Source organism: Leptonotus elevatus, chromosome 10 (genome assembly GCF_054856555.1).
Source record: "Leptonotus elevatus isolate MCC_2025b chromosome 10, RoL_Lele_1.0, whole genome shotgun sequence".
In the NCBI taxonomy this organism is placed as follows: domain Eukaryota; kingdom Metazoa; phylum Chordata; class Actinopteri; order Syngnathiformes; family Syngnathidae; genus Leptonotus; species Leptonotus elevatus.
Genome location: NC_141248.1, coordinates 21,443,150 through 21,471,109, shown reverse-complemented (window position 1 = coordinate 21,471,109; position 27,960 = coordinate 21,443,150). Strand labels below are relative to the sequence as shown.

The 27,960-nt window shown below is 39.7% G+C and overlaps 5 protein-coding genes across 5 annotated transcripts; 1 reads left to right on the top strand and 4 right to left on the bottom strand.

Annotated features, from left to right (window-relative positions):
• The first annotated feature begins 95 nt into the window (after positions 1–95).
• LOC147167596 (uncharacterized) lies at positions 96–6,103 on the top strand. The gene is made up of 6 exons (XM_086085963.1): positions 96–240; positions 1,389–1,972; positions 2,167–2,277; positions 2,440–2,501; positions 3,787–4,047; positions 4,845–6,103. The coding sequence occupies exons 2-6, from the start codon at positions 1,399–1,401 to the stop codon at positions 4,863–4,865; spliced, it is 1,029 nt and encodes a 342-aa protein (XP_085942089.1). The 5' UTR covers positions 96–240; positions 1,389–1,398; the 3' UTR covers positions 4,866–6,103.
• A 2,257-nt stretch (positions 6,104–8,360) lies between these two features.
• rplp2a (ribosomal protein, large P2a) lies at positions 8,361–10,527 on the bottom strand. Its single transcript, XM_086087854.1, has 5 exons — positions 10,394–10,527; positions 9,218–9,341; positions 8,752–8,800; positions 8,581–8,676; positions 8,361–8,487 (listed from the first exon to the last, which is right to left on the bottom strand). The coding sequence occupies exons 2-5, from the start codon at positions 9,338–9,340 to the stop codon at positions 8,411–8,413; spliced, it is 345 nt and encodes a 114-aa protein (XP_085943980.1). The 5' UTR covers position 9,341; positions 10,394–10,527; the 3' UTR covers positions 8,361–8,410.
• A 992-nt stretch (positions 10,528–11,519) lies between these two features.
• LOC147167594 (uncharacterized) lies at positions 11,520–12,284 on the bottom strand. Its single transcript, XM_086087853.1, has 2 exons — positions 12,136–12,284; positions 11,520–12,049 (listed from the first exon to the last, which is right to left on the bottom strand). The coding sequence occupies exon 2, from the start codon at positions 12,016–12,018 to the stop codon at positions 11,671–11,673; it is 348 nt and encodes a 115-aa protein (XP_085943979.1). The 5' UTR covers positions 12,019–12,049; positions 12,136–12,284; the 3' UTR covers positions 11,520–11,670.
• Positions 12,285–15,000: 2,716 nt separating this feature from the next.
• LOC147167593 (adenosine receptor A1) lies at positions 15,001–18,223 on the bottom strand. The gene is made up of 2 exons (XM_086087464.1): positions 17,773–18,223; positions 15,001–15,673 (listed from the first exon to the last, which is right to left on the bottom strand). Exons 1-2 carry the CDS (start codon positions 18,132–18,134, stop codon positions 15,001–15,003), a joined length of 1,035 nt encoding a protein of 344 aa, XP_085943590.1. The 5' UTR covers positions 18,135–18,223.
• A 3,307-nt stretch (positions 18,224–21,530) lies between these two features.
• On the bottom strand, positions 21,531–24,336 carry LOC147167592 (adenosine receptor A1-like). The gene is made up of 2 exons (XM_086086020.1): positions 23,852–24,336; positions 21,531–22,314 (listed from the first exon to the last, which is right to left on the bottom strand). The coding sequence occupies exons 1-2, from the start codon at positions 24,178–24,180 to the stop codon at positions 21,666–21,668; spliced, it is 978 nt and encodes a 325-aa protein (XP_085942146.1). The 5' UTR covers positions 24,181–24,336; the 3' UTR covers positions 21,531–21,665.
• Between the last annotated feature and the right edge of the window lie 3,624 nt (positions 24,337–27,960).

The following is a 27,960-nucleotide window of genomic DNA, read 5'->3' as shown; positions in this document are numbered from 1 at the left end:
GCCTAATACAGTCATAATGCCTGGTTGGTGCAGGTGAGGAGGGAGTTTCCGTCCCCGCCCCCCTGGCCTGACGTGAGTGGCAACGTCACACCAGCTCAGGTGAGGAAGTGGAGCGTTGAGACTGCCAACAAACAAGAAGCAGCAGCAGGAGAGTGCCGTTCCTCTTTTCGAAGCGCTCGCACAGAAACACACACAACTCACTTTTAAGCAGTTGACCGTCACCTCATCGCGCTCAATTAGGTGAGTTTTGCCATTTGATCTTTTTTTTTTTTTTTTTTTAATGCAAAACAATGTTATTAATACTGTACGTATATTCTGCTGTTGCTTGAGGTGAACGCTCTTACTGTTTGATATACAGCACTTAATTATCTACTAGTTCTAAATCAACATTTGTGTTTATTGAGCATCAACGTCTGTGATCACGCAAAAGCTGTTTTCTGTCTTTCTTCTTCTTTTTTTTTTCCTCAAGAAAATGCACGAGCAATAAATATTTAAAGTCAAATTTTAAAAAATTAAACAACACTGGATGAAGCTAAAATAACAAAATCATAAAGATAAAAGGGACGTAATGTATAAAATAAAAATTATGCTATTAAAACAAATCCAATCAAAAGCGTGTATTGGCAGCAAATAATAATAATAATAATTTATGTTTAATCTTTATAAAGTATCTACACGCAGAAATGAAAATAAAGCAAAAACATAATAAAACATTTCTTATTTTTGTTATATAAATATATATATATCGCTGGGTCAATCAATAGTTTCAAATGCAAGAGCTCTTTTCTCTTTTATCTGAGTCATTAAACGTCAAGTGTGACAAAAATATTTAATATTGTGCAACAATAAGCCTCTAATACAACATCTTATGTTCTGTTGACTTTTTAAAATGGTGAGTCATTTATAGTTCACACAAATATAAAAAGTTAGAAAAGTTTTTAGGGGAACTATTTATGGCCACATCCAGGTTTTTCCTAACACAAAATATGAGGCGAAATTAAACATGATTTTTTTGTTTTTATGTCTTACAAATAAATCCAGTCAAGAAAGTGTCCCAGCTGCAACTAATTCAAATAAAGCACAAGTAAAATGAAGCAAAGCATGAAATAATAAAAAAATTATTATGTAAAGTATATTAGTATTTTTTTCTAATTTAAAAAATGTGCAATAGCATCAAATAAAAAAGAAGCAAAAAATACACGTTTTATTTTTGCAGCTGTAGAAAAAAAACTAAATACATAAGGAAAATCAGATACAATTTATAAACATATATTTATTCTCTCTCTCTCTCTCTCTCTCTCTCTCTCTCTCTCTCTCTCTCTCTCTCTCTCTCTCTCTCTCTCTCTCTCTCTCTCTCTCTCTCTCTCTCTCTCTCTCTCTCTCTGCAGTTGTCCTACCATGGAAGCCCAGCGATGGCCCAACAACAGTCCTGTGATTTCAGTGACGTCCAACGACACGCGACGTCTTCTCGAAGTCTACGTCAAACGCAGCCTCAGCCTCAACGACGAATCGCTGGGAATCAAGCGTGCCGAGCGCAAACTCAAATGGGTGACCATCCCCAAAAGGCACCGGAGACATTCCAGCGACCCCGCCATTCACTTGGCCGAGGGCTCGAACGCCGGTGCGATCCGGTCGCTCGCACCCGACGAAACTCCCCCGGACATACCGCCGGACGACAAAGTCAGCAAAAAGTCCAAGAAGAACAAAAAGCCCTCCTTGTGGAAGAACTTCCTGGGTCTGTTCTCGCGGAGGAACACTGAGGAGAAAGACGAGGAGCAGGAGAGTCCGGCTGACGTTTCGGAGGCGTGCGACGACGACGCCGACCGCGCCGCCTCCGCGCCGGCCTCTTCGACAAAGAAGAAGACCTCGAAGAGAATGACTTTGAAAAGAAGGTTCTCCAACAGACGTCTGTCCTTCATCAAGAGCAACAAGAAGGAGGACTTGAACCCCGCAGACATCACCGGAGTCGAAGGTACGATTTCACAACCGCATATAGAGGAAGTGCATTTAATCGATAGATGAGCAGAGATACATTATTTGGAGTAAAAAGACAACTTTTTCGGACCAATTACTGGATCGTTTCCTGTTGGCACACTGCTTGGGAATCTTTGCGTTTGGCTAGAAGGTGTGCATTGCGTTGACGAATGTCCCGTTGTTTATTTTCAGCTGTGGTGAGCGTGGAACCGACCATCACCTACTACGAGAAAGTGTCCGAGGAGCTGGAGAAGATTCTCCACGAGGTCAAGGAAAATGAAGAGGTGGTGACTATGTCCGACGGTAATTGCATTGTTTTCATAATGTTGCTAGCGTTTTTGGGGCCCATAGTGTAGTGGTTCACATTGTTGACAACTCAACCCAGAGGTGTGACTTGTCGTCCGGGGTAGGTTGGTCAGTAAATGGATGCCAACTCAACCTCTTGTTCATTTTCCTTCCCCGCAGAGGAAGTCATCAACCGGATCATTGCTTTGACAAAAGAGCAAGGAGACGCTATCGACGGAAAGGTCAGTCAGCGGCCATTGCCCAAATCCTAACAAACCTAATATTAATTTCACATATTACTCACGGACACGTGGTTCATCATTAATCAGGTCAGATATGTTGCAGGTGGGTAGGTTACATAGCGCTGGCGATGGGCAAAAAATGTTTGTTCATGAACATGACATCATCAATTAGAGCAGCGATTTATATTGATCAATAATCTGTAAAAATAACACACAAACATGTGGACTGATCTATATTATAGATTTGTGGGAAATGTTGAAATTTGCCAAATTGTCACATGTTTTTTTTTAGTGCGATGACAGTGAGAAGTTATGCTAGTTAACTCGTTCACTGCCATTGACGGCTATAGACGTCAAAAATTCATTCAAACTATTTCTATTAGTTTCACATTTGTTTCCACTTTTGTTAACAAGAGTATGAAAACCTAGAAGAAAATGTATTGTACATTTATAACAGATATAACATTTGTGATTAACGAGTGAAGTCATGTGATTAATTACAATTAAAAAAAAATCAATTGCCTGATGCCCCTAATTAAAAAAATATAAATAAAATATTATTAAAAAATTAGGGGCGTCAGACGATTAAATATTTTTATTGTAATTAATCGCATGACTTCAATAGTTAACTCACGATTAATCACAAATTTTATATCTGTTCTAAATGTACAATAAAAAAAATTCTAGGTTTTCGTACTCTTGTTAACAAAAGTGGAAAAAATTTGAAACTAATAGAAATAGTTTGAATGAATTTTTGACGTCTATAGCCGCCAATGGCAGTGAATGAGTTAAGTAGGTTAGTATAGGTAGGTTTACAGGAAGGTATGCCGAGTGGATAGATTAGAGGTTAGGTAGGTAGTTTGGAGGTTAATAGGTACGGTAGGTTAACAATACTGAGCTCTTAGAATAAAAAAATACAATAAAATAGGTACAGTAGGTTTAATGGGTGGTTAGATGTAGTTACATCCTTCGGTCGATTAGATGAGCCTACGTACAGGCTAAATGGGTAGAAATGTTGTTAAATGATCAAACAATATTATGATTAAGCAGCTGTATCACAAATGGAGTGATAAGTAGTCATGGTAGTCAAAGTTCAAGCTTCAACATGCATGCGCGCGCCATTTAGTCCTGCATCATGCGTCATTGCCCACTATTGACTTTCAACAACAGCCACACCCGAAGAGATTAGCAAGGATGCTAACGCAGCAGTAGTTGACTAGAACTCAACAACATGAAGGATTTTCTTGATTGACATTTTTAACTTTCCCTCTGGTTTTCCGTGCAGATTAAAGACAACGACGCCCTGAACAAATTCTTCCAGAGGATGACGTACACGTCCTTCCAGAAACTGGCCGACGCCTACTTGGCGAAGGAGGCGTCGCCCACTCGTACTCAGCCCACCGTCCTGTCCACGGCGCCCGAGCTGGTCAAGCTGGCCTTCACTTTGGACTTCACGGCTCGTGTCGCCGGCCTCTCCCGCCAAAACGTCTGGCACATCACAGGACTGGGCAACCGTTACCTGCATGATCGATTTGAATATAAGCAAGTAAGAAAAGACGTACAGTATACATAATATAATATAATATAATATAATATAATATAATATAATATAATATAATATAATATAATATAATATAATATAATATAATATAATATAATATAATTTCGATGTTGTCTCGATTTACAATTTTACTTAGCATGAAATCTGGGCCAGTTGAATTGATTTCAAAGCTGTTATTCTAATGGAAGTTATTCTAATTATATCTAACGGAAGAGCATTTCTTCTATTCCCCCTTTCACTATATCTCACGGCATAGATAGATGAACAAAGACAGGTGTATCACACCCGAGGTCATCTCTGACGGCACAATTGTTGGAAATCGCTTCTCTAAACGAGACAAGGTGCAATTTCTGGAAAAAATTGCGTGGGAATGCTGAAAGCGGAATGCTAAGATTTGAACGCACGCAAAAAAGCCTATGACGTAAATTGAAAGATATAGTATGCGAAAATGACAAATTATTCATTGTAGTTGAATGATAAATAAATAGAAATAAACAAACTGCAATCTGTCTAAGGTGAGATTCGAACCATTGCCTCCCGTTTAACCGGTCAAAAATGTCAAAATCTGTCCCATTGAAAATTTATGGGAAAAAGTTTATATTTAACATTAAATTGTGAGAAAACTGTAAGTAATGTGGACTAAGACAATATATTCCTAGGAAGGCGTCATTTTTTTTAAGCAAGTATGAAATAATAATAAAGGTTAGAAACAACGTAATGATAGTGTATTTGGTGATTTTTATTTATTAATTTTTTTTTAATGGGTCTGCGGTCTCTTGCAGGCGTGTTCGGACCATCCCTGATGACGGAGGAGGCGGCTATGCAACAACATTTCCGGAAGAAGTGAAGCCAAGCTGAGCATCAGGATGTGGTGCAAGTTTCCAGTTTGACTCGCTCGTGTTTAATTATGCCAAAAGACAAAAGAGCATAGTTTGCTGACACGGATGCTTTGAGGACATTCCAAATGGAACTTTACCGTAGTAGCTGGATTTACTATTGGAGTAGAGTCGTGCTGCAGAGTTTTTTTTTAAGTAATTAGGATGGCAGCATAAATGAAAATAACACAAAAAAACACAGGCGATTAAATGTGAATATGCTACATCAGAGGTGTGTACGTCATTAGATACGTTAAATCGGCCAGTAAATGTAGACACTCTTTAAAATCAATGGGAGGAGGTCAACTGAACGCTACGTAATTATGAAATATTTATAGAAGTATTATTGTTTACTTTTGTGTAGAGCTATTCATGAGCAATTTGGACGTCTGCGGGTTGTTTCACGTGTTCCATCGCTGTAAACATATTGGGTCCAAAAAAAAATTATCAGGAGGAAAAAAAAATTATCAGGAGAAAAAAAATTTTATCAGGAGAAAAAAAAAATAATTATCAGGAGAAAAAAAAAAAAATTATCAGGAGAATTTTTTTTTTATAATTTATAAAGATATTTTGAAAACAAGAAATAGTAAACACATATGATTTGCTTAAGTGGACCAGAAAGTTTGACATTACACCTGAACTACTGCTAAAAAAAAAAATTATAATAAAAAAAAAAAAAAGCATGATCACATGATTGTAATTGGGCACTTGCACCCGCAGTGTAAATCCAGTCTTTGTGATGATTGTGAATGATGTAACCTTTTATTAATTTTGTTGAGAGTCAACTTTAGTTTAAATCCCACAATTTCACAGTTAAAAGAGTGTTATTTTTATTTGTGTTAGTCGTATTTATTATAAGCTCCAATCGGATGTGAAATGTTTTTTTTTTAATGTGAATGCAGGCATTCATCTTGTAAATAAAAATGTCGAATCAGCAAAAGCTGCCATGTCGTTTTTGTATGTAGGACAAAGTTGGAGCAGATTAGCATTGGGTTGTGTTAGCCTACAACCAAAAAGCACACTAAGCCAACGGGGGAAAGTCAAACAAGCGCCACACCTTTTGTCAACATAATAACCCGACTTGTCGAAACAACATCATGCTGCGTGGAAGCACGCGAAATGCAGTGCGGAAATTCCACCACGTCGAGTCTTTTAGGAACGTTTGGTGTTGAATTATGTAACACACAGCTTCGCCACACCTCATTTTGGCCCAACGCTAGCGTGTAATTAAGAAATGAAATGTGCAGGCAACATGTCAGCAGCGAGGAAGAAGCGTATTCTGATGGATTCCACCTGAGGAACAGGTTTCCCCCGCAGGCACGCTGGTACGAGGAAGGCCTTATTTCCTACACGGAAACACATTTGGGAAACTGATTGAGAGATTTATTATTATTTCTATTAACGAAACGAAACTAACGAAATACCGTGCATCATGGAAAACAATGTGGGCGTGTTGAAAGTGACTCTTTATCCACTACTATACAATTTTATACATTTCCCTGTACTGTATCTATGTTAGTGTTCAAATTGTGCATAACGAATGGCACCGGTTCATGATAATAATAAATATAGGAATAAGACCTCTACCTATTTTTTGATTAACACTTACCTGTAGTCCTACAACACCGCTGTATGTTTATATTGGTTTTGATGGTGGCACTTTTTATTTATTTATTATAAACATGGTACTTTGTGTATTCCAGAGTAGGGAATAAGAGAAGGATTTTGAAAACAGACTACTGTAAAACACTATTTATTAGACTTTTATTGGTGTCCTTTTAATGGACGATATATGGAAACATATGACAACTTTCCTGTTTTGGATAAAAACATGTAAATAAATAAATACATTTAAAATGAAAAAACTTGGGGGGAAAGGAGATTACTACATTTGACTGGACGACAGTATTGTGCTTGTCCAGTGACAAAGATATCATGCTATATTTTCAGATTTTATTTATTTTTGCATTCAACAAAGTTTGTTACCTACCTGTATTGATTTTTTTTAAACTCACAAATAACAAACATGTTTTTTTTAATTGATGGATTTTAATGGATGCCAATATTGCTGCTGTTAAATATTATTGTTATTAATAATAAACCTCATAATTATTGTATGTTTTTTATATATTAAAAAATATTGTTGGTAACTTTTATTGCATTCAAACCAAAATGGGTTTTCATTTTATATATACATATATCCACAAAAAAATATATAAAAAATAATCACAACTCCAATTTTGGGATTTTTAAGTTGAAAAATAGGTAAGGTAAGCTTTCTAAGTGTTTCAGATATGTTTTTAGACATTTCAGTGGTTTCATTTCCATCCCCAATTTTGAAAAATTATTATGGCTGCAATATATATATTTTGGTTTAAAGAGAAAAAAAAAAGTCGAAAAAAAATTGATAGACATGCTTTTCTTGGACAGTGATAAAAAGCGCGGAAAATGCAAACATATACTTTTGGGTGTGCAAAGCCGCACTTTCCCAACAACACGGCACTCAAGTTCTTAGTGACTGTCCACTGCCACACCACAAAAGCAAACTACAATGTGACGTCAAAGCCTCAGACTGAGATCTTAAATGTAGAAATGTTTATGGGCTGCCTGTCGTGGATTCCCCGATGCAATTCCAGCACAGTCGTTTTCTGATAAGAGCTAAGTGTCGTTTTCTGATAAGAGCTAAGTGAAACAGGAAGCAAAAGTGGAGGGGAAAAAATAACAGCAGTGACACCACTGTGACATCAGTGTGTGGTCGGAGATATGCGGCATGGCGCAACATCCTGTGAAAAAAAAGGGTTACCCAACAGATATGATCACATTTTAGATTTGCTTTCTCAATGCAAATTGTCTGGTGTTTTTTTTGTCATTAGTTTATGTACAGTAAGTTTGATAAAATGGCAATACTCATGTAGTAAATAGTATAAAAAAATATATTAAAAAAAAACAATCTGTTAGGGTCGCTTTGTAGGATGTCTCAAAAAGATCATCACTCGGTGGTGTAGAGTGGGAAGTTTTTCACAAGTGGCACTTTACTGCCCCTCAGATGCCAGCTTCGGTACTACAACATCTTTTGGTGAGGTGTGCCGTTGGTCGTCATGGGGTAACCACAGTAACTCTCGCAATCCCGACCAATCCCATCACCAGATGGGGCCAACAATCGTAAACGTTAACCCGTTCAATATTTACAATAGCAAATTATTGTGTGCGCAAAAAAGTTTGGCCAAGCAATGGACGATGTGATTTTATTATCCATGTCATGTGGTGAGTCTAGCAGAAAAATAAATAAATACAAAATCTGTTAAAATGAGAAAAAAAAAAACTTTGTTTGTGCTGTTTTTGTGTCAGGACTAATGGTGAGCTTCCCTTCTGCAAAATGTATTTTTTGGGAGTAAAAAAAAAAAGAAGGTCTCAAACACTGTATTCTGTGTAAACCTTTTACTTTTTTATTGCTTTTTAGTAATAAAGGCAGATTAATCAAAGAGTCCAAAGCCCATGTCTTCATCAGACTCTTCTGATTCTTCCTTCTTCTCCTCCTTTTTCTCTTCCACTGAAAAAAACAAAAGGATAACAGTCAGGATTGTTTATTTGCCTTCTATAATAATTCAAAGTATACACAAGTCAACCAGTAACGTATACATACCAGCAGCAGGTGCAGCCCCTGCGCTAACGGCCCTACCTGCAGCGGCAGGAGCCGCCACAGCGCCACCCGCTGGTACGGAGGCTAACTTAGAGAGGCCTGCAAGCGAAAAGAAAATTTAGCATTTCTTGGTGAAGCATTTAAAAAAAAAAAATCTTATTATAAAACATTTACCTGAATTCATGACTTCATTGATGTTTTTCCCTTCCAACTCACGAATGACCTGCACAGGAATACTGCTTAAGTTAAAAAAACAGCAATTACTAATGAAAAATGTTAACTTGGGCTATTTACAGTTGAACTTGAAGAATGTAGGGGAATTAACTCACATTTAAGTGTTATTAGTTATTACTCTGTTATTGAATACTATTTGTACATTAATTTGTTGTGATCTATTGCTCTTGCTTTCTCTTGATATGGGCGTTTAAATGCATTTGTATTGTTTTCAAAATGTGTTTATAGACCTTTAACAAATGTAAGTACCATATATGTTATAAGAACATGCCTAGGGAGTAATTAAAAGACGGTGCATTTACATTTTTCAGACTTTTACTACGGAGTAGTCTTTAACCTAACAGCCCACGAAGGAGAGGATTCGAATTAGTTAGTGGTAATGTATACTGCTGAATTAACTGCATACCTTGTTTAAGCGTTCATCATCAGCCTCGATCCCTACGCTGCTCAAAATGGCCTTGATGTCTTTGGCCGAGGGGCTGTTTTTCCCACCGAGGACAGCCAACAGGTAAGCGGCCACGTAACGCATTCTGGTGACATCACAGACACGTTACAATTCAGTTGACATCTTCCTTCAAAAGAAGTCACATCGAGCATCTAGGAATCACGTTAGGGGATGAGTAGCTAGTAGTAGGGCTGCATTATTTCAATTATTTTACACTGGAGACCAAATATCCCATCAATTATTTGGATTAAAATCGATTTGTACAATACCAATACAAAATGAGCAAGTGAAATGCAACTTGCAAGCAATGTTGTCCGCTTGGTTTTGCATTGTCAGAGGGAAGAAATTATAAAAGGTTACGACGTTAAGTGTGGTTTCCATTATCCTATTAAATAACATCAAGAAACAATGTTACAAAGGGATTAAAATACAAGGCTACAAAGACGACAACAACTGCTTTGGCTTTTGCACTACACCAGACAAAATTATTATTAATAATTATTAAATGAAAATTATTTTATTTCACTTCCTTAATTTGATTATTTAATTATCAGGCACTGTTAAAAATAAATATGTAGTCTTGAAAAATAATATAACAAAAAATAAAAAAAGGAATTCAATCTAAGAAGAAAACGGCTTCTTATCCCTAACTTTTACCACAAAAACTTAAATATCAAACTTGACTTTAAAATGAAATTTCATAGAAAATGTTGAACTACAAAGTTTCTTCGAATCCTACCAAACGGCCTGTCTCCCACCCCGGATGACTCTTAAGAGGACCTGTTGTCCTAGCTTAACTAGCCTAGCCTAGCCTCGCTAATGTTAGCAGCCGCCACCGACAGGCATTTGAAAGCATGATCAGAAGGAAGGCGACGTAAGTAAACCTTATTCAGCGTATGAAGTAAACGTAATGAATTTTGTTGTAGAAGCAAGAAATCTATATGTGCGATGTAATAATGGAAGCATGACGCCAGATCGTTCCCCCGTCCTCCATTTATGGCACAACACAAATCGGCGTTGGGCCCCGGTTAAAACCTTATAGACTATGAGATGCAGGCATGGGGTAGATGCGTCCCTAATACTATTATATTCACATACTCAGCGAACACGAGACAAACGATGGTGGTTTTGACTTACTTTAAGTCTGAACAGACACGAAACGTCGGTCACGCTCGGAAATCCAAAAGAGAGAGAGGGATGGGGGGCGTTTCGAAAAGATGTAAGACTGGGATGTTGACATCCAATTGGTCCGTTTAGACGCCAGTCAATACGTCACGACTTTCCATGTATCATCAAATGGCAAATTACTTTACATAGATTGAGCATAAGCATTCTAACAATATGATTGAACATAGAGAATAAAATGAAAAAATATAAATAATAATAAAATAAAATAAATTCGCCGCTACTTCAGTGTAAACCGTCACTTACGAGTTGGAATAACGCAATGCGCATGCGCCATGGACACGCCGATGTAAGTTTGTTGTCTCTCGTAGTATTTTTGCAATTTGTATTTCAACACGTAAAGCCATTGATTATTATGCAACCATGGTAATTCATTCTTTGTTGAGTATGTTATTGCTGTTATCCAGTTCTAGTTGCCGACATTTAATTAGTTACACCTGCCCAATCAAATGTAATGAGGAAGGAGATGTGTCACAAATTCAACGCAATGCAAAAACATCTGACTTCAATAATGTGTATAATTGTGGTTGGAGTGTTGTCCAATCGTCTTACATTACACTGAAAGTTGTTAATTAAAATGTTCTCTTAGTGGCTAGTTTAAGGACTCACTCTGTAGGCCTATAGACTAATCCAAGTTGATGTCGTAGGTTACTGATTCAACTCCGAAAGTACAAGTACAGTACATAACATTTGGCACAACAAAACAACACTTGCACATTAAATAGTTTTGTACTGAAATGTGCGCTCATACTGAGTGGAAGAAAATAACACATCAAACGATTCTCTTAATTACGGCCATTTGCTTCTCTAAATCTGTTGCTGCTGTCGTTAATACTCCTTGCATGGCTCAACACATTTTTTTCCCCCTTAGAGGAGCAATTTTGCTATCTGCAATTGAGCAGCTAGCATTTATGCAATATTAATCAGAATGCTGTATTTAGACTGAGGTTCATACAACATAAGATAATATTGTAAAAAAAAAAAAAGGCTGACTTAATTTTAATATCAAAGTTCTTGTTTTTTTTCCCCCACCATCAATTATTTTGCAACAATGTTACGAAAATAGAAATTGACCCAGTTTGTGGAGTACATATTTATTTCCTTGAAATGACAAGCAGACATAAAAGTTATATTTACATCACATTTGTGTGTTACAAAATTATTTTGCAGGTCATTTTATTTCTTATACAAGCAAAACACTGTTGAAAAATAAATCATCTCGTTCTAATTCAGAGTTCAGCCAGCTCACCGTCGTCTCCCTCCTGAGCGAGGAGCCGGTCAATGAGGAAGACCGCAGCGTCAGACGCAAACTCCACAATCTTCCTTACGTTGGTCACGTACCACATTTTGTACGCGCACTCGGCCAACAGCACGAGCAGAAAGACGACCAGGAAGCCGAAGAAGAAGCGGTCGATGTAATAGTTGGCCTTCTCTCTGGCGCTCCACTGCTCCCACGGACGCGCCCGCCTGGCGTCGCTGTATTTGCCAAAGTGCGATAAGGCCGCTTCAGCTTCGTCCACGTCCGCCTCGGGAGCCTCCACTTCCCGGCCACGCTCGGCTCCTTGCGTGTTAGCCATTGCGCAGGCCTTGAATGATGAACCTTCTTGTCTGATAACCGCAATGAAAGCTTGTTAGGAAGAAAAAAAAAAAAAAAAAAAACGTCTGTTGGAATTCCAGACAAAGGATGATCCTACCTGATTAGATCACCGTGGAAGATGAACCAGAGTTTAGGCCACTTTTATTTTGGGCGATGTGAGGAGTACGTTGCAGAAGTAATAAATGTAAGGAGCCTGGCCTCGCTAAGATGACGGCTGAGGATTAGAGCACACTCAGCACTTTTGAAATCCCTCATCAAGGATGAAGGTTGGCAGATGGTGATAAGCAGCAGTGTCATTGTGAGGGCAACGTTCATAGAGACGATATCCAATCAGTATGAAAAGGCTTGGCAAGAGCTCTGTCCAAAACATTTTGCGTTATGGTTTCAAATTAGGCCTACCGAGTGAATCAAGTTTGAGCTTCAACGAATGCTTTTAATTCAAACAAGGATTAGGGTTTTGAAATAAGGCTTTAAACGTTGGTTTCAAACCGAGGTTATGGATTTCAATGTGGGTTTCAAACTGGAGTAAGGTTTTAAATTAAAGTTGGGTTTCAAACTCGAGTTTGAAGTCTAGATTAGGGTTTCAAATTAGGCTTTTAAACAAAAAAATAGGGTTTCAAATGATGGTTTGCAGTAAATAATCCAAGTTTGAATTAAAATTAAGGTTTGAAGCCTGGGTTAGGGTTTCAAACGAGAGTTAATGTTGCAAATTAAGATTTGAAGCAAAGCGTATCATGTTAGTGTTTCTGATATGGGTTACAGTTTCAAATTAGGGTCTAAATGTGGCCTGGGGTTTCAAACATAGGGTGGAAGTCGACTTGGGGTTAAAAGCCTTGTTTAGAGTTTCAAATGAGGGTTTCCAATTTAGGTTTGAAGCCTGTGTTAGGGTTTCAAAGATGAATCAGTCTTTCAAATTAGGGCCTCAGATTTAGGATATGGCATTGAATTTAGTTTTGAAGCAAAAGGTTAGGGCATCAAGTTAGGATTCAAAAATAAGGCATTCAAACTTGCCATGGTTAGAGTTTTCAAACACTTTGAAGGAAAGGCTCGGGTATAAAATTTGGGTTTCAAATGAGGGTTTTCAGACCGGATTAGGGTTTCAAACTGGGGTTGGAGTTTGAAATTGGGGCTTGAAAAAAGGGCTAGGGTTTTAAATTGTAAGCTTGAGTTTGGGTTTTAAATTTAAGTTTGAATCATAGGATAGGGTTTCAAACTAGGATTTTGGTTTAAAACTTGATTTTGAAATAAAGATTAGGATTTCAAGATAGGGCTCGGGATACAAGTTTGGGTTTGAAGCTAGTAATAGGGCTTCAAAAGTTGTGTTTCAAAATAGGGTTCCAAGATAGGGTCAGAACTTTAAACTAGGGTTTAAGGGTTGAAATTAGACTTTTAGCAAGAGTTACGTCTTCAGATTAAAAAAAAAAGAAAAAAGGTTAGTGTTTTAAATTAGTCTTTGAAGTTAGCATCGGTGTTAGCTACTCTGTGGATATCATCAGGGACGTACCTAATATTCCGGCCGACATGTCGACTCATATAACAAATTTTGTGCTGAAAGCGTGCGTCTGAAGCGGAGCCCAACGGCAACGCCAAGCCGAGCAGAGCCGACGCAGCTCCACATGAATCACGCGCCGTGACGGTGCCGTGGCTTTTTACGCAAATGCATCCAAACTCTCTCAGCTGCCGGGCCGCAGCTGCTCCAGCAGGACGCGATCAAAAATTTGGTTTTCTAAATTAGCGTTAAGGTTTTAGATTAGGGTTTTATGCTAAGTTTACAAAATAAGGGTTGAGCTTTCAAGTTTGGGTTTGAAGCAAAGATTGGGTTTCATAATAAACCATTTACTTTTTCATGTGCTTCTGACACATCTGTCAATCAAGCATACAACGTAGTGATGGTAGAGCAAATGTTTTTCTTTATTCTGGCGATGTTTCGTTTTGCAAATGTACACTTATTGGACACTTCATTAGGTACACCTGTACCAGCCATAAGGTTGTGCATGTGCAATTCAATGTGAATCAAGTGGGAAATCAATAATAAAAAAATAAAAATAAACATACAGATGATGGAAACAGCGGCCAGCACGTCTTGAAATTGCCACTTTCAATATTGTGATTGCGATTCAATGTGCGATTGTTTTTTTCCCCCCAAATGTCGTCTTCCCATGTATTCAATAGTTTAGTCTTACGCTAAAGTCATTGAGTCAACACAAAATGTTTTTTATAACATGTTAAACACATTTTGTGCAACGTGAGTCTAAAATCTACCCGTTTTTATCCATATAAGGGGGCGGCCATTTTGTCACTTGCTGTCGACTGAAAATGACATCACAGTTGATCTGGGCTCAGGTAACAACCAATCACGACACAGCTTCAGAAAACAGGTGCGCTATGATTGTCCGTTGCCTTTGCCCTGAGCAACTGTGACGTCATTTTCAGTCGACAGCAAGTCACAAAATGGCCGCCCCATGAGATGGATAAAAATAGGTCGACTTCATAATTCATATTCCACAAACGCAATATTAATCAAAATACCACGTTTAGACGAGTGGGCCTAAATAGAACATATTGTTTTTCGGGACATTTTTGGGTTGATTTCCCTTTGAAGCATTTGTCACGACAACTTCACAAAATTCTCCCAAACAAGGATGACGTAAAAATAATTTCAGTCAGTAAGTCATAAATCCTACGACAACAATAATGCAAACAAATCAGGTCAACATTTCGTGAACCAAATGATATGTAAACGTGGGCTGCACTTCTTGAGCACTGACACTATATAAATAAATAAATAAATAAATGAGACAGATTTATAATAAAGCTACACCAACTAACTAAAATGAAGCATTATTTTGTTTCCAAATGATAGCCTATGCGTTGCGATGTTGATTTGAACTCAATTGTTCAGCCGTTCCCCAAGCTACGGCTTGCGGACCCCAGTTTGAGAACCGAGAAAACTGCAAGTGGCTCACTTAGCGTCATCTGCATGCTGCAGACCTGGCGGCAAACCCGCGTCCACTTTCTCGGCAAGTGCCGGCGTGCTGCCCGGGTACGGGCTTGGCCCCGCGCCGCCGCGGCACGCCGCGCAGCCCCGCACCACCTCCAGCAGCGTGACCCGGAAACGCTTGATCCGGAAGGCGTACACCAACGGATTGAGCGCCGAGTTGACGTGCGACATGAAGATGCCCGCGTAGACGGCCATCTTGGGCGTGGCGCGTCCCGGGTGGAAGAAGTCGAGGCAGTTGACGATGTGGAGCGGCAGCCAGCACACGGCGAAGAGCAGCACCACCAGCGCCAGGGATTTGGCTAGCTTCAGCTCCTTCCGGTAGTAGCGCTCGCTGTCCGACGTGGCCTGGGCCCGCCGCTGGAGCTGCCGGCGGATGACGCGGAAGATCTCGGCGTACAGCGCGATCATGACCGCCAGGGGCGCCACCACCCAGCCGAAGAAGTTGAAGTAGACCATGTAGTCCATCCGCATGACGGCGGTGAACTCGCACACCATGTGGTCGGAGCCGCTCAGGTTGCCCAGGACTTGCCGGTTGTTCCAGCCCAGCATGGGCACCAGGCCCGCCAGGAAGGAGACCACCCAGCACAGGCACACGGCCACGTACGCGCGCCCCTGCGTCACGACGGCGCTGTACCTTTTTTTTTGAAAGCAGCAAACCAATAAAACCGTCAAGTGAGATATGGGCAAATGTAAAGAAAGTCAGTTCTTTGAGCAGACGTTTTAATTTTGCTGAAAGCCTGCGATGTAACAAGCGCATTGATCGGCCAAAGGATATATGACGCTATGGAAGGCGTAAACAACCGAAGTGTACCTCGTCTCGACTGACCGCGTGGGCAGAATGAGCTGATGTTGGCTTTTTGTGATGTCAAATGTTTCCGCCGACGCAGATGAAATAAAAGCGGCCGCTTTGCTTTGCAATGAACGGAACGAGCGGCGGAACAGCCATTGAAGGAGATTAAACGGCAAGAACGCCAAGTCACGGTTTGGGGTTTTTTGTTGACAGTCTGGGATCGGAATCTGCACTGATTTCCTTCAAATCTTGCCGTTCTTTGAAAAGAAAACTGATCGTATCCACCGAGCCTCTAAGGCAGAGGTGGGCATCGAGGGCCGGAGTCCTGCAGGTTTTGCATGTTGCCCTTCTCCAACACAGCTGATATATTATCAGCTCATCAGCAAGCTCTGCATAAGCCTGATAACGATCCTGTTGATTAGAATCAGCTTGTGTTAGAAGTAAGAAACCTCCAAAACCTGCAGGACTCCGGCCCTCGAGGACCGAGATTGCCCACCTGTGCTCTAAGGTGACATCCATCTATCCCTTTTCTTAACCGCTTATCCTCACAAGGGTTGCTGGAGCCTATCCCAGCTGGCTTCGGGCAGTAGGCGGGGTACACCCTGAACTGGTTGCCAGCCAATCGCAGGGCACGCAGAGACGAACAACCATCCGCACTCACAATCACACCTATGGACAACTTGACACGCATGTCTTTGGAATGCGGGAGGAAACCGGAGTACCCGGAGAAAACCCACGCAAGCACGCAGGGAGAACATGCAAACTCCACCCAGGAAGGCCGAAGCCCGGACTCGATCTCACGTCCTCTGCACTGAGAGGCGGACGTGCTAACCAGTCAGCCACCGTGCCGCGACGATGGGAAAGCTTTCCCGCTGCTGTACACGCTCTATCCTCGTCGGTTTTTGGTCACACGGAAGATGACCCGGAAATACATCAACAACAAAAAAAGTTTGCGTTATCTCGCAATCATTGCGAGCGAACGCAAACGTTTTTGCGAGGGAACGCAATCTTTGCAAGAGAATGCAAATCCCCCCCGGCCCCCTTCCATGTCACCTTAGGGGCTCCGTGCCGATCTCATCTCCCACTGCAGAGGCCTGAAAAAGTCAGATTTGAGAGAGCTACTTTATGTGCAGTTAAAACAACCCATTTGTATTGTTCTGTTGGTATTGTTCAATGTTTTACGATAAAACAAGACGGGAACATTAAAGGTGTACACCCGCAGCATACATGAAAATATCGCGATGGACAAAAATCCGGATCGGAGGTCAGACGTCTTAAAGATTGGGGATTGGCCCAAAAAATTGGAATCTGTGCACATTCAGTTTCCAGCCTGGATTAGTAAAAAGCTTTCAATAACTTTTCATCTTAAAAATCTCTAGAAGAAGCACCCAAAGATTGAAGACGATCGGGGAAAGTTCGTTAAAATATGACATTTATAAAATGTCAAAATTGCAGAACGAAGTCAAAACTGTGGACTTCCTGTTAAGTTCAGCGTATGGCGACAAAATACTTTTTTGTAGATCTTGAGCTGTTACATACTGTATGCCTCCCAATGCACACAAAAAAAAATGAAGCGAGCAGAAGAGGACAGTGGCGGACTTTTTCAGACCTCTGAGGAGGGAGATGAGATTGGTGGAAAAGATCGCTTTCATTTTAAGGGATCGGCCGATCGCCGATCTTCCAAAATTAAGGGAATCGGGGCTGATCGATCGGTGCACCCCTAGTTTCGATCTATGATTTTGAAATTATGATTTTAAGCCTGGGTCAGGGTTTGACATTATTAGGGTTTAAAGCCAGGGTTAGAGTTTGAAATTAGTGTTTGAGTTTAGAACCTTCTAATTGGTTCAATCCACAGTGACTGGAAAAACTCATTGGAATTCCAAATCGTGGCGAGAGGAGCAAAATATATTATTATTATCATTTTTTTTTTTTTATTCCTTCACCTGATGGGTATCTTGACCCTCAGGTAGCGGTCGATGGCAATAGCGAGCAGCGACAAGATGGAACCCTGAGTGATGATCACCAGCAGGCAGGACAGGAACAGGCACGTGTAGAACTGCGTACTGATCCCCAGGCTGATGGTGACGGCCAGCGGGATCACCAGGACGCCCACGGCGATGTCGGCCGCCGCCAGGGACACGATGAAACAGAAGGTGGTGTTCCGCAGGGCGCGGTTCACGCACACCACCAGGACAACCAGCACGTTGCCCACCACCGACGCCAGGGCGATGGCCGCCTCCACCGAGATGTACAGCGTGAGCGTGTCCACGGGCTCCCGTTCCTTCACCTCGGGAGAGGAAGACATGGTTCACCACGGTAGATGCAAACGGGCCCAACTTCTGGCGTCCACTTTTCGAGCGTCCATCGTGTTCTTCCTGAGATGTTGGAGATGCAGAGTGCAAGCTGCACAGATTCTGCAGACTATCACAAGTCTCGCACTTTCTCTCTCTCTCTCTCTCTCTCTCTCTCTCTCTCTCTCTCGCTCTCTGGCCTGCATTCACAGACCAGTGATTGAGGGGAGGGACGTTGTTTTCTGCAGTCGTTCGAACTGTGTGTGTGTGGGGGTGTGTGTGTGTGTGTGTGTGTGTGTTCTCCAAGGATGTGGTCTCAGCGTAATTACGGGAAGGATGCTTTTTGGCAAGGGCTTTTTGAATATAACTTTAATTGGAAATGGATGCATTAGCGCTGATTGCTGCGCGTGTTTACACGTCACAGGCAAAGTGAGGCAACGTGGAGAAATTTATTGTCATTTTAAAAATATTTTTTGAATTTTTTTCGACTGAGTGATACAGTCAGTCAGCCGTGGTGGTAAACTTTTAGTTAGCAGCTGATCAGTTGGTTATCAGCTATTTGCTGAAAAACTCACCCACTCTCAAATCTCGCAATTATTGGCCGATAATCAGCGCCGATATTGAGAATTTTGAGGAAAATCGGCATCGGCCATTTTGAAGAATTATACGGCCAATAATTGATCCATTTAAAACTGTTAACTTAAGGGAACTCTTCATTTATATTTTTAGTTAACTTGTGCCACTGACCCTGGAACTCTTTGTACCTTCTGTTTTTGTTTGAAACTAAAACAAAAATAATTTACATTTCATATATTTTGAAATGTTGGAAAACTTTAATTAATGTAGAAAACAATAGGGAGCTCTTTACTTGTATATGTTTTCATTTAACTTTTTAAGACATGCTAATGACCCTAGGAGGTATCTGAACTTTTTGGTAGAATTTCAAAACAAAGATGTATATTGACTAAGATAAAAATAATAATAATAAGAAATGTAATATTTAAAATATTTTGTAAATCTAAAAGTCGTTCAATTAACATGAGCTTAAAAAAATTCAACAAAGTTAAGAGATGGAGTTTGTATTTTATGTTAGTTTTTTTTGTGCCATCAATATTATTATTTTAGTGAAAATGAATATCGGCTTGAAATATCTGTTATCAGCCTTCTAGATTACTAGTAATCGGTATCGACATCCGCCTTGAAGAATTATCTTGATTTAACTCTCGTGAATAGGCTGTGGTTCACTGTATCGCTTTGTTAGTCCCACAATCTGCAATATTTCAGCCATGAATCATAAACTGCAGCAGGTTCGCCTCACGGAAGTTAATGTACACACAGGAAAGACTCTAACCACCGTGCTGATGTTTGTCAAACCACTTTACTCTCTTCTTAGAGGGAGAGGAGCGTGTCATTGAGCCACTAGATGTCACTCTGCAAACACCGTCCTGTTTGTGCAGCTTCTGAGGGTGAGTCGTTTGACTTTATTTTATTTTACAAATCTTATTTTACACTTGTGTGAATGTTAAAATGTTGGTTTAAGCATCAGTGGTTTAGCCAGATATTGTTGTTGCCTTGCTGGGGAGTGAAAGTAATTTTAGTTTAATTTCTTTTTTTAATCTAGAACTATATCTAGATATTTATTAAAAAATAATAATAATAATCACCACAGTGTTTATTTTAGAAAAATACAGAAATATAAAAAAAATGAATAAATACATTTTAGTTAGCAAATTTTAGGATTTAAAAAAATATTTAAATATACCCATCCATTCATTATTTTCACCACTTATCCCAAAATATTTAAATATATTAAACTTTGTAAAATATTTAAATATATAAAACACCTAAATATATTTCAATGTATAAAATATTCTAATATATTAAAAAAAAATCATATATTTTAGTTAACCAATTTTAGAATTTTTAAAAACCTGCAAAATTTATTATCCTAATATGACATGACTGTTGATAGACAAAATGCTGGGGCGGTCAACTTAAAAGAAAAGTGTATGGCTCACCCCTGCTTCATAGCTCAAATAACAAATTTTCTACTTAACATAATATGAAATGCTCTCTTATTTAGTTAGTACAGATTGTGACAAAAAAATAAAAATAAAAACGTTTTTTTTTTTTTTTAAAGCCGTCACTCACATTCAAAAGCCACTTGGGGGCGGTAGAGCTGTAGATGTCCCAGCATCCTGCGTGAACGCTCAGCATTCCCTATCATTTTTTTCAACGTGTCCCCAGCACAGCTAGTGTATATAAAGTCAATAAAACGACTTTAATTTGTGCACTATTTGAGGATTAACAATAAAAGAGACATATTGCGCTTTGTTTTGCTTCTCCTTGTGGGGAAGAGAGCCCAGAATGTGGGCAAAGATAATACATGTTTTCAGGGAGGGACTCACTATTACGACAATTCAAAAGTAATGGCTGATTATGATTGTTTGAATTTAAATACAACATATAACAGAGGGGTACCAACAATTTTGTTCACGTGTGTAGGTGCCGCTGCATGATCACGTTTCAGACCCTTTCACCCTTCTGTGTCCAGACTGCAAATGAATGCTAAGTCATCACAAGCTTATGTAAATTAGCCACACTGACACATTAGTGGGGCAGAAGTGCAGATCAGTTCGTTCAGACACATTTTCTGAAATAGCCAGATAACAAATGGTTTGCCTGGTTTTGTGAATTTACACTTAACTCATTCACTCCCAGCCATTTTCACTGAAGCAACCTCCATTGCTCCCGGCTGTTTTACTGGATTTTGATTGATTTTGCAAGGCCCACAGAATATTGTGTTCTATTGCTATAAAAACATGGAACCTATCAAAAGAAAGATTAGAGTCTCTTCTTTCAACAGGAAAAAAAAAGTATATTTGTATCTGTTTCCGTTTTGCAGCAATTAGCATTAGCATATAGCTCAATTTCATCATTATTCACAAATTTGGGGGAAATAGCTTTTTTGCAACATGGCCCTGGTTGATCTCTTATACTCTGCTGCCACCTACTGGCCATTTTTGTATCAACTGTTAATTGCTTTAAGTGTTCTCTTCAGTTTAGAGGCTACATCAAAGCCTTCTGTATGCTTTTGCATAAAAAAAATATTTTCTAAAGATATTTCTATCTGTTTCAGTTTTGCAGCAATTAGCATTAGAATATTAGCTATATATATATTATTTCATCATTATTCACAAGTCTATTTCAAATTGTGGGGAAATTAGCTTTGTTTCAACTTGGCCCTGGTTGATCTCTTTTGCTCTGCTTCCACCTGCTGGCCGTTTTTGTAATAACTACCATTTCTTCAACCGTTCTGTACAGTTGAGAGGCTGCATCAACGCCTTTTGTATGCTCTTGCATTAAAAAAAAACAATACAAATTTATAAATACGTCTTTGGGAAACTTAAAACATTTAAAATAGAATTTATTGATACGTTTTTGTGAGCAAATGAGTTGATGGGTGTACATGCACTTAAGAAAACCAACCCATCTGTATACTGTACAAGCATTTAAAAAAGTCTGACTTCCATAAGATGGCCACTTTAAACATTGTTGTCCACACTGTTGCTACTTTGGTTGTTGTCCGTGGTCTGGCTGTTCTGAGAGCCTTGCAGCTCGTCCCCGCACGTGACGCACCGCCTCCAGATCTTCAGGTAGGCCGCCCTAATCTTGCGGATCTTAAACGCGTACACCACCGGGTTCACAGCCGAGTTGGCGTGGGACAGCAGAATGCCCGCGTGGAAAGCGCTCACCGGCACCTCGGCCATTTCAAAGTAGGCCACGCAGTTCAGCACGTGCAGCGGCATCCAGGAAAGGGCAAAAAGGGTCAAAACCAGGGCAAGGGAGCCCGCCAGCTGCCTCTCTTTCTTCAGGTAGATGTGAGATTTGGCCTGGGCTCCGTTGCCGGGCTTTTCTCGGAGGTTGCCGCGAATGACGCAGAAGATGTAGCCGTACAGCGCCGACATGACGAGCAGCGGCGTCAGGCTGCAGAGGAAGAAGTTGAAGTAGACCAAGTAGGACATGGGGATCACGGCGATGAACTGGCAGGTGAGCGTGGAGTTGGGGGACCCCAGGGAGTCGGCGTCTCCGTTGTGCCAGCCGAGCATGGGCGCGAAACTCAGAGGCAGGGCGACAAGCCAACATGCAGCGACCGCGGACCAGGAATGTCTTTGTGTGACTGTCCTTTTGTACCTGGAAACAAGACAGGACGGATGTTTCCTTGATGGTAGCTTGACTTTGTGCCACTGCCCTTATTCTTTGCCACAAGTCCCAAATACCACTGATGCCATTTTATTTTAAGACTAGCGGCGAGTGCAATAGCCAAAGCTAACCGAAATTCTCATCCACCATCAGCTTATTTTCATACTCTCAGATGCGTCAAATTGTTGGCCAAGCATTTCATTGTTTCACAGAGCAGCAGACAGACATCCTCTGTAAACTGGCCATTGATAAAATGAGACTCCAAAAACACGGGATTAGCGGTTAGTCGACGCAGAGTGGTAAAGTCGACTCCAGCGTCCCCACTTGGTTTCAGTTCAAGAAGACTGTGCTTCATGAAGCACTTGTGATCTTTTTTTTTTTTTTTTACTCCTCTTGATTTAAAGACACACTGGAAATTAAATCAATTTCCACCAGTAAAAATATACATATATTGCAATTGTTTCATGAAGCTTCATGAAGCTTCATTTTCCCATCACTGTTATGTTAAAAAAAAAAAAAAAAAAAAAAATTCTCCATCTAGAGAATTTGCAGTGTCAAAAAACTAATTTCCAAATGAACAAACAAATGTGATGCACTGAAACCATAAACATAGATCAGGAATGTCGAAACTTTTTTCTCCGAGGGACACATAACAGAAAAATCAAAGCATTAGATAAAAATAAATAAATAATTAATTCATGAAACACGGCAAAAATAGTTACGCAATTTTATATTGCTTACATATTAGCGTTATTTGGAAAAACTGCTATTGTAAAATGTGATCAGGCAAAAAAAAGTTTCTGATTTTTTCAAGCGATCTGTAGCAAGCTGAACATTTTTAAAACAGCTACCGGTAGATCATTAATGTGATATGTCCGCAATTAACAGTTAACAAAGAGCAGAAGGTGGAAACCCTTTTTGCTTCTAAAAAATGAATTATCTATCATTTACTACAGTTTTATGAAGAGAAATGTTGTTACTATTTTACTTATAAATAGTTCAATTGTATCTTTGGCTATCTAGAAAATCTCTACAGTATATAAAATGAAATTATTAGTAGTGGTAGCCCCATCTCCTTCTCCTTTATTAACTCATTCACTGCCATTGACGGCTAAAAACGTCAATAATTCACTTGAACTATTTCTGTTAGTTTAACATTTTTTTTCCTCTTTTGTTAACAAGAGTATGAAAAGCTAGATTTTTTTTTTTATTGTACATTTAGAACAGATCGTGAGTTAACTAGTGAAGTCATGCGATTAATTACGATTAAAAAAAATGTAATGGCCTGTCGCCCTTAATTTTTAATTTTTTAATACATTTATGGCAGTGAATGAGTTAAATAGCAAAACAGTCATGTCAAATGTAATTTTTAGAAAATGGACGACGGGCCTTGTTTGGACGCCACAGATAAAAAAACAGTGAATTTGGTTTGGTTGTTAATTTTGCTTATTCTGGTGGATCCACTCGGCCCCAATGCAAGTAGATTGTAAATTACAAATTGCAAAAGTCCTGCTATAACTTAGATTACCTGAGAGGGACGTACACACGGAGAAAACGGTCCAGCGAGATGGCCATGAGGGTTAGAATGGACACCAGGGTCAAAAGGACGACCACGCAGCTGATGAAGAGGCAGGCGCGAAAGGACGTGCTCACCCTGCCGTCCACCAGCACGGCCAACGGGATGGCCACCAGGCCCACCGCGCAGTCGGCCGCCGCCAGCGACACGATCAGACAGAAGGTGGGCTGCCCGACGCTTTTGCTGGTCTGCACGGCGACGACGACCAGGGCGTTTCCCAGGATGCAGCAGAGGGCTACGAGCGCCTCCAACGAGGCGTAGACCGCCTCGCCCGCGTGCATCGCGTCTCCTCGATCTGTGGCTCGCCGCGCGGCACCTAGGAGTTCACCTCGAGCTTGAATTGTTTGAGGAAGTCGAGCGAGCTTCTTTCTATTCCTGTTCAGATTGACACACTTTGACACTTGTGAATGCAAATTTGCAGAGTCAGGAAGAGGCCCTTTCGCTTGTTTCTTTGAATGAGTGCCGTGACACATAGAGCAGCGCTAAGATCACCAGGGGTTATTGTAGTTTTGGGATTTTCATTTTTTTATTTCGTTTGGAGTTTTGTTTTTTAAAGTGAGCTAGTTAGTTCGTTTTCGGGGGGGTTCTGTTAGTTTTTATTAGTTTTAGTTATTTAAAAAATGCCTAGTTTTAGTTTGTTTTTACGACGGCATATTAGGGCCACGTAAAAAAACAAAAAAAAAATTTTTTTACACAATTTATTTTTAGAGAAGAAAAAAACTGGTAAATGTGCCATTTTTTAAATGTCTATTTCGGTACTTGTGCGCAGAGGTGGCACATCCAGGTCCAGAAAGTAAAAACCCTGCCACACTTTAGCCATTAATGCTAGCTAGCTAGCTAGCTTCCTAGCAGGTAAACGAGCACCATGGGAGCTCGCCGGACAGCTAGCTAACTCCAAGGTAGGCGTAAAGTACTGGAAGTGTCGCGTGATCTATTAGTAGAACTCATTCATTCTGTAGGCGTGTCTCGTGTGTCTGGACCGATTTCGCAAACAAACAAAAAACAAGAGCTCAACTTCCACATGTGTTCAAGTGCCAGCTTTCACATCTCATGATAGTTTCTCTTCCACTTCTCCACAGAGTGCATCACATGCCTCTGGAATTACTTTCACTGTTACTCACACAGTACTCATCGGAAAGTAGACAGACGTGACATGACTATTTTTATGTGTCACGGAGAATTTTTTTAATTTTTACCTTTATATAATATTGAGGACAAAATGGTAGTTGCAGTTTAATACAGGCAAGGCAGTTTTATTTAAATAGTGCATTTCATACAAAAGGTAACTCAATGTGCTTCACCTAATTAAAAGTGCAACATTTAGAAGAATTTACAAACAAAAGAAGTAAAGACATTTAAAAGCAAAGTAAAGAAATAAAATGTAACTTACTAACATGACTAAACGTACAGTGCAAGAACAAGATTTTAAGAAAAAAACATTTGATCTATGTAGGTCTGGGGGGGGGTCCTTTAATTTCTCTTGACTGCTTCAGTGTGCAGCATAACAGCTAAATGCTGCTTCACCATGTTTCCTTTGAACTCTGGGCTCCACTAATTGACCTGATTCTGCAGACATCAGAGCCCTAATGGGTTTACAGTATATTCAATTTGCAGTTTAAAAAAAAAATGTATTCAGGAGCTAAACCATTCCATGATTCATAGACCAGTAGCAGAACTTTAAAACGAATTCTCCAGCTGACCGAGAGCCAGTGTAACGCCTTTAGGACTGGAGCAATATGTTTATCACATCAAAGCAGTGACTATCAGTGTTCCCTAACAAAAATAAAAGCAGATAAACAGTACATATAGTTCAGTTTTCAACTTACTTTTAACACTCAGATTTGATTACGAAAGCAAATTTTGCCATCACAGCAGAGGTGGCAAATCCAGGTCCGCAAAATAAAAACCCTGCCGCAGTTTTGATTTAGCCCCAGGCGCTAGCTAGCTAGCTCCCTAGCTAGCTCCCATGGTGCTCGTTTACCTGCTAGAAAGCTAGCTATCTAGCATCGGGGGCTAAAACCAAACTGTGGCAGGGTTTTTACTTTCTGGACCTGGATTTGCCACCTCTGCATCACAGAAACATGACAAAAATAAATATTTTGGTTAAGTGCTGTTGTTTGGTTCATAACAGTCATAATGTGGTGCGCAGAGAGGAAGAAACTAAATCGATTTTGAGTTTACGCATATTTCTCATGCAACTTCCTCGTTCTTTTCACCCTGCTATGATTGCATATGTGCATTTTTGCGGTCAAAACAGAACCTTAATTTCTCATACTCACAAAATGAAACCACATTGTTTTTTTGTTTTTGTTTTTAAGCACATTTTATTTTTGAAACGGCCAACTGTAAAGGCTGCACAAAAACAGTATGTGTTCCCAACGATGACGGCATGCAATCAGCTTCACTTTGTGCCCCTCAAGGAAGGTAATAGACTGTATAGTTATCGCCTCTTCGGGGGACCGGCTGCATCCCACAAACTATACAACCTACTACCTCACCTCGCTAAGCTCCACTCACCATTAAAATTAGTGCCAAGAGAGAATTGGCTCAGATGGCGGTATTTTTGTCCACCCTGTCGCCGAGCCAGCTGTCTCACGGGCAAAGACAGTAGATTGTATAGTTATCTCAGAGGGGACACAAACCCCACAACTATTCAATCTACTACCTCAGCCGAAAGGACAGAAGAGAGGGAAGGCGGAAGATCACGTGCCGTCTGTTCATCTACGGATTAAGAAAAAATGGTTAGTTTGATGGGTTTTGTCGGTGAAATAATGTGGCAAAATATATCCAGTAAACCAGATGTTGACAATTTCCTCAAATTGCATTTTTTTTTTAAACAGAATAACAGAAAAAAAACATTTGTATTTCCAGTAAAGCAAGAAACCATTAAAAGGTAAAAGTGTATTAAAAGTATATATATATATATATATATATATATATATATATATATATATATATATATATATATAGTGGAATTAGGGGAGTACCGGCACTTATTTGACAAAAACTAAATCTCACTTAATGACACAAAAATGCTATGAATCGTCACCAAAATTTGCATGCACACTTCTACTCATGTCAACTTCAACCACTGAAAATATCAAAACTATTGCCACAGCATTTTTTATTTTTTTGTCACCGTACAGTGTTCTCATAAGTTTCCATCCCCTAGGCAAGATTATTTTTACTAAAATTAGAAAAACATTTTCGTTAACGAAATAAAAATAAAAACTAACTGAAACTAAATTTTACATTTACAAAACGAACTCAAACTAACTATAATTATCGCAAAAATGTTTTTAGTCATTGGTAATCAATTTAATACATGAGCTGTTGGGGTTTACTTTAAATGTGATTTTAAGTATATCATTTTTTTAATTTTAAGGTGTTTATTAAATATTGCACACAAGTAATAAAAAAAAAATTCAACAAAATTTAATACTGAAACTAACTAAAATTAAGCATTTTTAAAACTAATAAAAACTACCACAACCGCCCTCAAAACTAATTAAAACGAACTAAATAGATAAAATAAAAACTCAAAACCAAATAAAGACTAACTAACATGAAAATTCCCAAACTATAACAACCCTACCCCTAAGGTATGTAAACTTTCAAGCACAATTCTATTTGGCTTCCAACTGTGTCGCTGTCGACTGTTTAGATGCGGGTACAGTCGGCCGGCACTGGACCAGCGCAAAGGGCTTTGGACTCTTTGCATAAATTAGCATGTGAACAGCCGTGGCTGAAAAGCGTCTGGGCCGTTCATCATCGCCCCCGATTCCACTTTGGCCCAATTCGTTGGCGACAGTGATTGAAATGTTTTGGCTGCGGCGGGATGTGCTCGTTGTTGCGGGAGGTGGGGGACTGAAAGAAATGGCACAAGGTCACGAGAGAGCGGTCACGCCATGATTGAGATGTTGAATTCATTAGAAGGTAAAACCTAAAGATGGATGATTGACTTTAGACATAAATGAAGCTGCTTGCCACCTGATATCCATCCGTCCATTTTCTCTCGTTCTCATTAGGATGGCGGGTGAGTTGGAGCCCATCCCAGCTGA

What these genes read in the sequence shown, in the direction of transcription:
- LOC147167596 (XM_086085963.1), top strand. Translation starts at nt 1,399, where the DNA reads ATGGAAGCCCAGCGATGGCCCAACAACAGTCCTGTGATTTCAGTGACG. An exon ending in AGACATCACCGGAGTCGAAG is followed by an intron (nt 1,973 to 2,166) that starts GTACGATTTCAC and finishes GTTTATTTTCAG; the next exon opens with CTGTGGTGAGCGTGGAACCG. An exon ending in GGTGGTGACTATGTCCGACG is followed by an intron (nt 2,278 to 2,439) that starts GTAATTGCATTG and finishes CCTTCCCCGCAG; the next exon opens with AGGAAGTCATCAACCGGATC.
- LOC147167594 (XM_086087853.1), bottom strand. Translation starts at nt 12,018, where the DNA reads ATGGCTAACACGCAAGGAGCCGAGCGTGGCCGGGAAGTGGAGGCTCCC.
- LOC147167592 (XM_086086020.1), bottom strand. Translation starts at nt 24,180, where the DNA reads ATGCACGCGGGCGAGGCGGTCTACGCCTCGTTGGAGGCGCTCGTAGCC. An exon ending in CGTGTGTACGTCCCTCTCAG is followed by an intron (nt 22,315 to 23,851) that starts GTAATCTAAGTT and finishes TCTTGTTTCCAG; the next exon opens with GTACAAAAGGACAGTCACAC.
- LOC147167593 (XM_086087464.1), bottom strand. Translation starts at nt 18,134, where the DNA reads ATGTCTTCCTCTCCCGAGGTGAAGGAACGGGAGCCCGTGGACACGCTC. An exon ending in AGGGTCAAGATACCCATCAG is followed by an intron (nt 15,674 to 17,772) that starts GTGAAGGAATAA and finishes TCAAAAAAAAAG; the next exon opens with GTACAGCGCCGTCGTGACGC.
- rplp2a (XM_086087854.1), bottom strand. Translation starts at nt 9,340, where the DNA reads ATGCGTTACGTGGCCGCTTACCTGTTGGCTGTCCTCGGTGGGAAAAAC. An exon ending in ATGATGAACGCTTAAACAAG is followed by an intron (nt 8,801 to 9,217) that starts GTATGCAGTTAA and finishes ATTCCTGTGCAG; the next exon opens with GTCATTCGTGAGTTGGAAGG. An exon ending in AGGGGCTGCACCTGCTGCTG is followed by an intron (nt 8,488 to 8,580) that starts GTATGTATACGT and finishes TGTTTTTTTCAG; the next exon opens with TGGAAGAGAAAAAGGAGGAG.